This window comes from Egretta garzetta, unplaced genomic scaffold (genome assembly GCF_000687185.1).
Source record: "Egretta garzetta isolate BGI_Z169 unplaced genomic scaffold, ASM68718v1 scaffold147, whole genome shotgun sequence".
In the NCBI taxonomy this organism is placed as follows: domain Eukaryota; kingdom Metazoa; phylum Chordata; class Aves; order Pelecaniformes; family Ardeidae; genus Egretta; species Egretta garzetta.
Window position 1 is genome coordinate 741,339 of NW_009260173.1, and position 10,113 is coordinate 751,451.

The following is a 10,113-nucleotide window of genomic DNA, read 5'->3' on the forward strand; positions in this document are numbered from 1 at the left end:
GCTGAAGCCCTCTACCTTGTCATGGACGACGTTGCTGGCTATTGCTGAATGTGAAATGATCTTCTTCCCTGCCACCCCTTTCTTCTGTGCCCACAGTAGTGAGAAAGACATTTATCATTCAGCCACACGCCTATTTAGCTCCACCTGCTTGAGCAGACGCTTTCAGGATGGAAACTTCACCACAGATTTCATATCACAGGCAACTCAAGTTTTTACCTAAGCTAAGGGTTGGCTCTGGTCCTTTGACCTCCAGGTCTCTGCAAAACTCTCCTGTTCCATCTGATGCTGTGAGACATAGCACAGCCATACATAGGTACACAGCAGTTTTTCAAGTTTCAGCATCTTTTCCCTCAAAACTATAAAGACTGTATGGTTAAGCCTAGTCTACTCTGCAGCACTAAGCAGTCCCCTGGGGCTTGCCAGAGTTTCAACCACATCTGCCACAATAATGCTCCACTGACTAAAAATACAAGACCAGAAAGAAGAAGGAAAGGGAAGAGAGGAGCCCCCATGAAGGGACGAACCTGCGACAAAAAGTACATAAAAGAAACGAGAGTTTAAACATCAGAGTTAGCTAAAAGGGCAACAAAGGTCTCCTTTAGTTATTTGCCATTTTGGTGGTTCTTCTATTCTTTCTTCACCCCACTCTCATGTCATTATCTCCTATCCATTTCTTTTTCCTCTTCTTTTCTCATCACCCACAGTCTCAATGTTTCCTTCCCCACCACCCCACCTTTGTTACCTGTAAAGATGAACTTCAAACCACGCCTAATAGCTCCATTTGTGTATAGCAAGCAACACCTCATGCTTGCTCTCCTCTGGGGCAACCTTAGAGTATAGCATGGTCGTAACCACGCTTCCCAATGGCGTTACAGAAAAATATGTGGCTTCGTTCCAGGCCCATGATAGAAATGACCATTAAAAACATGCACCTTAATGAGTTTGTACCTTGCTGCAGGGAGCGATCCAGTAGGCTATGGCAAGGAAGGGCAGGCCGATGGAGACGCCAAAGACAGCCAAGAACTTCACAGCTATGGATTGCTGCCGTAAGCCTGAGAGGTTTTCATACCACATGGTGAGCAATTGCTGCTGGCAGTTGGGGTGAGCAACAAACTGTAAGAGAAACAGAAGCGGAGGTATCAGTAGCACTGTCTGCAGAGGGCGAGATTTCAGCGAGTGACCCCCTGAACTTGCCAGCGGAGCAGGACAGGGCACGTCTTTGCTGTCCGGCATAGCCTATGGTGTCACAAACAGAAAACTGCAAGCCAGGCACACAAAATCCCCAGGTACTGGCAGAACGTACTTAATTTCTGATTCTTGTATTCTCTAGACAGAAGTTTTGTTAGACAGCAGACCATCTAGGCCAAAACCCGACATCCATCAGCGGCCAGCCCTGACAAAGTGCCTGTGTGGGGTCAGCGTTTACATCTGGGACAGTCTACATCGAGATTCAGAGAAGACAGAGAGAGGCACTTTGATGTCAAGATGGAAAAAACCTCTGATAACTGGCTAAAGACATAGGGCATCGAAATAGTAGCTCAACACAGCACTAATATTACGTTGTTCTATTCACCGCATACGGACCCAAAGCGAACCATTCCGCACAGTTCTCCTTCTCCTGTAAACTCTAAGAGGTCTGGCTGGTATTTTGCTACTTTAAACGCTTTATCTCAGATTACTTTTCAAAAAAATGACAGCTCATTCGTCACTGATCAGACAAAAAGACAAATTTAAAAGCAGAAGGAAAAGCTGTGCTGCTCTGGTACAGAAAGTACGCGCTTTGGATCCTGCAGCCGAGACTCTTCTTCAGTTTATTGTTCGGAGGTAAAAGAAAAGGCGAGCAGCACCCAACTGAAAAGGGCAATTTCTTAATGGTAAATTACAGCACCCACGGATCCCACAGAAGAGTTTAATCTTTTAGTATAAAACTTCTTTATTTTGCATTGTTCTTCAGGGTGATTGAATTTAGAATGCGACTACCTTTCATCACAAAGAAAGACAATTAAAAGGCAAAATAACTGAAAGAAAAGATAAATATGTGGCTAACATAGTTGATTGCATTAGCAGAACGGAGCGCTTCATTTGTGAGTTTTGCGGGTGCACAAATGTTCTTAGGAGGGAAATGTAAAACCTGCCACTAGGTCAAAAAGCAGAACTTTCTGGAAGTGAGGGGGAGGATGAAGGGGGTAGAGAGAGAAAGGGAGGAGGAAAGCTGGGGCTACCAGGGGGCTCTGTGGCCGCAGTTGCCCCTGCCTGGCAGGGTGGGCATGGACCACGGCCGGCAGCTGCCCCGTGTCCCTGCTTCAGCCCTGCCAGCCGCAACGGGCCCGGGGGGTTCCAGCAGCAATCTGTCATTTTACTGGGACTGAAGAGCAGGGAAAATTCTAACTGTGCTTTTATCTTCACTATCTGCGAAATGATGAAGCCATGGGGAATTTAACGGACTGTTTTCTAGATGTTTAATAACAAAACCATTCCTGGGAGTTTAAATGATTGGTTTCTTGCTAGTGCAGAATGAAATACAGTTGCACAGTAATTAGAATGGCTGTGGAATAGTGCATATCCTTCTTTAACAGCACATTACCAGCTCTTTAAAGTGTGCTTCTTCAGATGAACGAGGCTTTGGGGCCTGCATTTCTCAAAAAGAAAAAAAAAAAAAAAAAAAAAATAGAAAATAAGACCCTGGCCCTTCCACTGCATAAATCGATCAGCAAAGAAATCTGATGGGTACTCCGACCCCCTATTGTCTTTAGGATTTTTTTTTCCTGGAAATATTAACATTTTAATATGCTTTCTTTTAAGCTGGTGTTAAAAAAAAAAAAAAAGTTGCAAAAAGGATAATGTATAAATCATCAGTCCTAGCCATTCTGAGCCTTTAAAGTTTAAGGTTAGGGTGATGACAGCGGTATAGCAAGGAGGCGCTTGCCAACGCTCAGTGTTTACGCTGGGGCTAACGCCGCTAGGGCCTTTCAGCATTCTGGCAAAGGGACAGGAAGATGAAGTGGAAGGAAGCTAAGCAACGAATTGACTCCCTTTGTAAATTGTATTTTCAGATATGATTAATTCAATAGCAATTGTAGCAACTCGTGGAAAGGAAAATTACACTGGTAGCTGTGCAGACTGCTGAGATGAAGGGCCAAGGCAACGGGCAGGCTTCCTCTGCTCCTGTAATTGTTCACCGCGTTAAGAGAATGGATGCAGACAAAGAAATTCAGTTGTCCTTGGCAATGAGACAGTCAAAGACTTTTGCTGGTTGGCATTTCAGAGAATTCATCGGACGTCTTAATCCATTCATTGTTTCACTCTGTCTGGGAACAGCTACAATAAAATACAAATATAGGAAAATTGAGCAGGAATTGCCATAAACCCCAGTTCATTGGAACAATTTATTTTGTACAAGGCAATAAAGACTGGCAGCATGCCGTAGAGCCTTGATGGTGTTCATCTTACTCTGATTATTACAAAAATGAGGGAAAAAATGAGATCAGTATAAGAAAGATAAGAGCATGAATGAGGTTTGAGCTGTTATTTGCTTACAGCAAGCAGTACAGTTTTTCATTACGTTTGCTCCTTCAGATATTAAGGAAATAGGCAGTGACCCTTGGACAACGCCTACCCTCCCTCTATCAAAATTCCAGACATTGATCTCGGATCTCAAAGGCATTGCAGAGCTGTTTAACTTTCTTTGCTTGGAATGGGCACTGACATCAAGTTAAAAATTACGCTAATACTTTGCTTAGTGTCACAGGCACAGAAAACAGCAGAGTTTGAGACAAAAGCTTCAAGGCAGAATGCTTCAAAGTGTAACAAAAAATGGCGAAGTGGTATATTGAATTTCAGAGGCCTAAATGCTGCCGTGCTTTTTCAAAGTTCCCATTAAATGCTGTTCCCCTTTCTTCAGTACTGGAAAATGAGGCAAAGAGGCTTTTAGGGGCAAACTGTGGCTGCTCCTGCGCTGCATCCCAGAAGAAGAGAAAAGCTGAAAGCGTTGCAACAAGACTGGCGTGGCCAGGGCTGTGCAGAAGGGCACGATATCACTGATGGAAATGGAAACACTGGCAGTGGAAGGGATCGCGTGGGTCCAGAAAGAGCCATTTAAAAGCATTAAGTGCTTTATCTCATGCACAGAGCAAGTCCCCTCCACGCTGATAAAGGTAATGCATCAGGATCTGGGAGCTCAGGCAAAATGTTTTCCAATGCTTCTGCATTCAGAAACCGCAGTGGCAGTGTTTCTGGTCCCATGGCACAGGGACCCCAGTAGATGGCAGTGGTTTTTCCTTATACCATGCATACAACTCTGACTTCTCAATAAAACTGTACTTCCCTCCCGCCTACCAGTTACATTTTTTTTTTTAAGTTAAAAAAAGGCTAAAACCAAAAAATTAATAAAACCACACAGCAATCTGAAGAGCCAGCTCAAATAATGAAGCTGCCAAAGTGGCATTTTCAAGAGCCACTGAAAGACACAGCGAAGTATTGACATCTCCAAAAGTCTGTGCTGCAGGGGATTCAATAACTGAGGTGAATATTTGTCTGGAATATGGAAAAAGAATCTCACAAAGCCTTCAGTGGGAATTGGAAGGGCCCAAAGGAACAGTTTTACACGTAGAAATGAAGAGAAAGTTTGAGACCTCACGGTGGATAGCCCATTGAACGATAACTTTTCCACATTGCTGTCTAATTCGATGCGTGACAGCTCTGTCCGGTAGCTTATCGTGCACACGCAGTTGTGGGAAAGTGCTTTACAGCAGAGCAAGAGTTTTTCCTTGGCATACTTGTTCAAAAATGCATGAGTTCCACTACGCAACAGCAAAGTACCTTTCTATCTCTGTAACTGTATAGGAAGTTACTTCTGATAGAAAACACTGTAATAGAGAGGCTTTCATTTTTTATTTTCTATTACAGTGGATGGAGAAAGAGCCTGTGCTGAGGGCCCCGGCCGCTGCTGCTGTTCAGCATTAGCTCAGCGGTCGCCCAGGCTGCCGGTGGTTAGGCACGGTTTAACCCCCTGTCCAAACCACCCCACGGCCCCTACCTGAAAGGCACCTCTCTTATCCTGCACCCATAACAGATAAACTATGGCCAGGTGACAAAACCCCAGGAAATTCTATAGTGTGAGAGACAACGTTCATTCATCAAACAGAAAGAAAATAAAAAGAAAAATATATCCATCTTGGACAGAAAAATGCTGTCAGCAGAAATAAGGAAGCTTATGGCAAGACAGGTAAAGGGAATAGGGCAGCCTCAGATGATTGGAATAAATTGTGCAGAAAAAACCCAGCATCTTTTATTACTGAAATAATTCCAATCCCCTTACGAGTGCAGCAATCTACCACTGAGGCAAAAGAACGAACCACTCGGGCGGGATAACCGCGCTCTGCTAATGTGCCCGACGCTGAAGAGCCAGGGGCTGAGGCAGGAAGGAAAAACTCATCAGCAAACCGGTGAAAACCCTCTAAGAACCTGCAGGTCAGAACTAACAACGCAAACTTGTGCCTTCAGTGACGCTCTTGTCCCATCCTCTCCAGCGCACCCCTTCACTGCAAGCCTTATAGCCAGCACCGGCAAGCCTCAGCAAACAGAGCTGCAAGCCAGGTGAGCAGCCGTGTGTTTAATCGGTGAGCGAGAGCTGGAGAAGGAGCTCCATAAACAGACTTTTCAGAAGAACATTGCTAATGTCAAGAGAGACCGGCAGGGCAGGGCCGAGCCATTTTTCATTCCATCATGTAGCTGCGTTCACATCCTTGGAACAACCTTTCCAGGTTCATTATTAAACATTTGCCTTTGGATGTAGCTCGATTCTGCAAGCCTACATCAATGAACGTGTTTTAGGCAGCAGCACCTGCCCACAGGAACCGCCGGCTGGGTGCGTAATGCTTCAAACGCCGGAGATCCTCACAAAAATGCTGAAACCATTTTGATGACTCAATCGTCATCCCCTGCCTCCGAATTACAGGGGAAAAGGAGGGGAGCATCAAGTGGGTTGTATGCATGGCTTTCCCCATTTCACCAGGGAAGTCACCAGGAGCAGTGCTCCTGCAAGGATCCATGCGTTGGAAAAAACAGTTGGGATCTGAACCGCACACACTGGGTGCTCTGAAAAGATGGGCGTACGTAAGTATTCTTAAGACGACTTCATGGCACACCTCACAGACAAACACAGCCTGACTGAGCTTGCCCTACTGGTGTTCCCAGCAGGACCAAAGCCGGTCCTGGACTGGAAGGTGGGTTGGCATTTGCTCAGCAACGGTGCTGTGCTCGAGCAGCGGCAGGGAGGGATGGAAAGCCGGGCTTGCCCATCTCCGCCTCTGCGTAGGCAACGTTGTGTTTCTCCTAGCGAAACCTTCATCAAAGGAGATATGAACTCATCCTTTTTCAGTGGGCTGCTGAAGATGCTGTGGGACTATTGGCAAACATCAGCAGGGGTGGAAGAAACTCAGGGAAAAGTCGAAGCAGGATATTACTGCTCTTCCCCTGCAGGGTAAAGAATATACTGCCATTTCGCCAAAGGGGCTCAGATGAATTAAAGGGTAAATGTATGCCCACATGCATAAGACAGAAAAAAAGGGCAATGAAAATATTAAAACAAAACATAATTTCCTTGCTTTTAAATAACTTTTCACTTTTGAAGAATCCTTTGATATTTTAAGCGTTCTTAAGTCTCGAAGCCTAAATAAAGAGTCTGGATTTATACTGAATAAAATACTTTTCTTGAACTGAAACATATTTTTCTTGGGGGGGGAAAAAAAAATGAAAACAAGCCTTGAAAAAAAATTGGAAAATGTGTCAGAACAGTCTTTTGATCTGGTAAAAGACCCACCCACCTACTCGCAGAGTTGTTTTACCCAATGCAGAGCAGAAGGCGACAGAGCTCAGTGGAAATTCCTGAAGCTTGCTAGGAAATGCACAGTACGGGAAAAGGCCAGCGTATGCCCGTTCCTTTGCTCATCCCCACCTTGTGCTCTCTGCTCTGTGAGCCTCCAAGCGAGCAAAGAGCCCTTTGCTTTGAATAAACTATTCTGAGACACCTTACCAGAAGCAGATGGGATATAATATATTTATTTCATGATCTGGAGTGTTGAAAAAAAAAAAAATAATCTGCTTTTAGCAAGTGCTTGTGCTATTGAACTACGGCAAATGAGGTTGTCAGAGGGGAAATACGGCTGGAGCTTGGCTCCCTGTTGGCTGTTGTGCCTGATAAGACGTGCAAGTAAAACTGTAGAAAGTTTAAGGAAGAAAGAGAAAACTACTTGCCCTATTATTTATGAATGAAAAAGAATAAGTAAAGTTCCAATCCAAATACCTGTGCTGTAAGACTGTGACCTTTTCGCAAGAGACGTGCTCTAATTATAGTTAAATTCTATCCTGTGCTCAGTTTTTAAAACACTTTGCACCAGAGAAAGGGGGAAAGTAAATCAGCAGGTCCAAATTCCTTCATCCAGACGTAAAAATGAATTTCAGGGCCCCCTACTCAACCTGGACGAAAGAAAATTCAATGGATTTTCAAGACTCATTTCAATGGGATCTGGCCATTGCTTAAAAATAAACACTATGTGAGAAAAGGTCCTCAGATATCGCAGCTGCTGCAGGCACACACGGAGAAGGCGAAGCAAGGAAACGTCCCTGCCCTGAGGATTTCTGCAGCTTTCCCCCTGTCCCTGGGCTTCATTTGACTGTCTAATGGCATCACACAAATATTCATGAGGTTCTTGCTCATCCTGTAGATGAGCTTTATGACAGACTTGGTGAATATTCAGACCTGATATCTGGAGCCTAACATCAGCATTTATAAACCTGGTAGCAAGGGAAAAAGGTTTATATTGGTAGGCAGAGCTCAGATGAGCTGGAATTATCAGGAAAAAAAAAAAAAAAAAGACCAAAAAAACCCAACAAAGTGTGCAACCTCAGTCTGTGAGTTACTTTTAAGGAATAAACCCAGAAGGTATTTATTATGGTTTTAGTAATAAATTACACCTTTCATAAAACCTTTCACATGCACCTTTCTGAACCAAAATATCTTTCTTATTAAAGTCATTGGGCAGCAGGGAAATATTTGCTTGTATCAAATCCCAGCATACACACATATTCCCCAGTTTTACAGAAATCAAATATCTGGCTCCACTTGCTGTTTGACCTGAGTTAGCTAATCCAAAATTCTGATTTTGAAACTTAGAACCTTAGCACAGCTACAGTTTACAACTGTATCTCTTTACTGGGACTTAGGCTGCTCTATAAAAGCAAGCTTGTTTTTTGGGATAGATCTGCTCTCTGCTAAATCAGCAAGCGCATTAACAGGACAGGGATCTCACTTTGTAAAGGTGACAAGAAGACAAATCCAAGGCAGAGAAGGTCACCCCAGCATCCCAATGCTTGTGTAATTGCCCAAACCACCCGTGTGGCACAGCTCTAAAGGAGAGGGCACGGTCCCATTGGAATGAGCAATGTGGATGGAAACAGGATTTGACCCAGCACCAGAACGGTCAACAGGCACAAAATAAAACCCAATAAAAACAAATTAGTCTAATAGAAAACAAAAATAATGGGGTAAATAAAACTGCCAGGACCATTGCAAATGCAATTCACCCATTTACAGAAATGCTCTCCAGTGCTGAGTGAAAACACAACGTTAATAATCCTCTCAGTAGTCGAAGGACTGGAGGGGAATTTTTTTTTTTCGCTCCGTTACATTTCAATTCCTGTGATATAAAATTAATTCCAATATATTTGAGGTGGATAATTAGAAAATGTAGAGTTTACACAAATTCTTTAATTGGTTCAGTTTAAACCTTGTTCTGCCTAAAGTTTCTTTATAATTTCACCTCCCTGAGACAGCGATAGAGGCTCTTTTTTGTGCGTTCTTCTGTAGGGTACTGAACAAGGTGGTTGGCTCTTGAGGAAACTTCAGTTTCGTATGCTAGTGGGCTGCATGTTTTGTTAAGGGATTTATTGTAAATGTCTGTTTTCTCTTCTTTTTACATGTATGGGCATGAATAAGTCTTATCACTGAATTATTTATCTGAAAACAAGCACTTGAATTGGAAGTCCCAGCCTCTAACATTCCAGGGTTTTCATATCTGTGCAGAACCAAAACCACTTGGCAATCCTCACTATTTAACCATTCATCTGAAAACACGCCGCAGTAAAAAGCTACCGAACAACAAGCTCCCTTTGGTATCTAAAACGAACAAGCACAGTGGGCACAGACGGAGAAATTGGAAATCCCGTAGCCTCTTCCTCCCCCAGGAGAGTCAGGGACTGTTTTCCCTTGGCTACGTGACAAGGAATGGCTGGGCTGGTGCTTAAACTCAGATGCCTCCAGTGTAGATGGCTTCACTCCCAGCATTGCTGATGGAGAGGAAGACTCACTCATCGGATCAGACTCCTCTTACCATGAGGTACAGAGACCCCAAAACGTCCTCAGATGTAGACAACTACAGGTGTCTGACATGAATCTCAGGTAGGAGATCCACAGCCTGGGTCAGTACCCGTGCAGACATCTGAATTTGAACACCACTTAGGAAAATTCCCTCAGTAACTTGAAATACTGCATCTTACTATTTCTTTGTGAGGTTGTACTCATCCCCCTCTGACTGTTCATCCAAACCGCACATTAGCAGGTCTGCTGCCTATGGGGAGATAGATGAAGCCAAAATTGGGGGCAACTCAGGTCAGGTTTATAGCAGGCCATGTTAATTGCTCTTTTCTAAGAGAAATTTATTATTAATAAAGGTAATTTTAAGTCCTTTCATCTGCGGTGGACATCCACGCCATGGGTATGATGTGTTCCCGTGCTCTCTTGTCAATGTCTCAATGGACATCTAAGACCCTGTGGCACTTTGCAAATGAAAATAATTAAGCCTGCATATTACAGTAAATTGGGAATATTGCAAACACCATTCAGGATGGAGAAATGATTCATTCAAGCCTTGAGAGGATGGATGTATGGGCAGGAAATAAGAAAATGAGATTCATCTTGGAAAAGAAAAGAAATTAAAACATCTGGGCAAAAGGAAATCATTAGAACCACAGATTTTAGTGGGAGGAAGGAACCTTGCTAATGAAATACTCAGGGCTATAGAAACACTTTCTGTGAGGAAGGGAAATAACTCTTTC

The 10,113-nt window shown here is 43.6% G+C and overlaps 1 protein-coding gene across 2 annotated transcripts in view; it reads right to left on the reverse strand.

Moving 5' to 3' along the window:
* TRPC7 (transient receptor potential cation channel subfamily C member 7) overlaps positions 1-10,113 on the reverse strand; it is a 76,659-nt gene that overhangs the window by 33,505 nt on the left and 33,041 nt on the right. For both annotated transcript variants that reach the window (XM_035897157.1, XM_035897159.1), the window contains exon 3: positions 949-1,113. In XM_035897157.1, the coding sequence (XP_035753050.1) occupies positions 949-1,113 (165 nt within the window). The remainder of the gene's footprint in view (positions 1-948; positions 1,114-10,113) is intronic.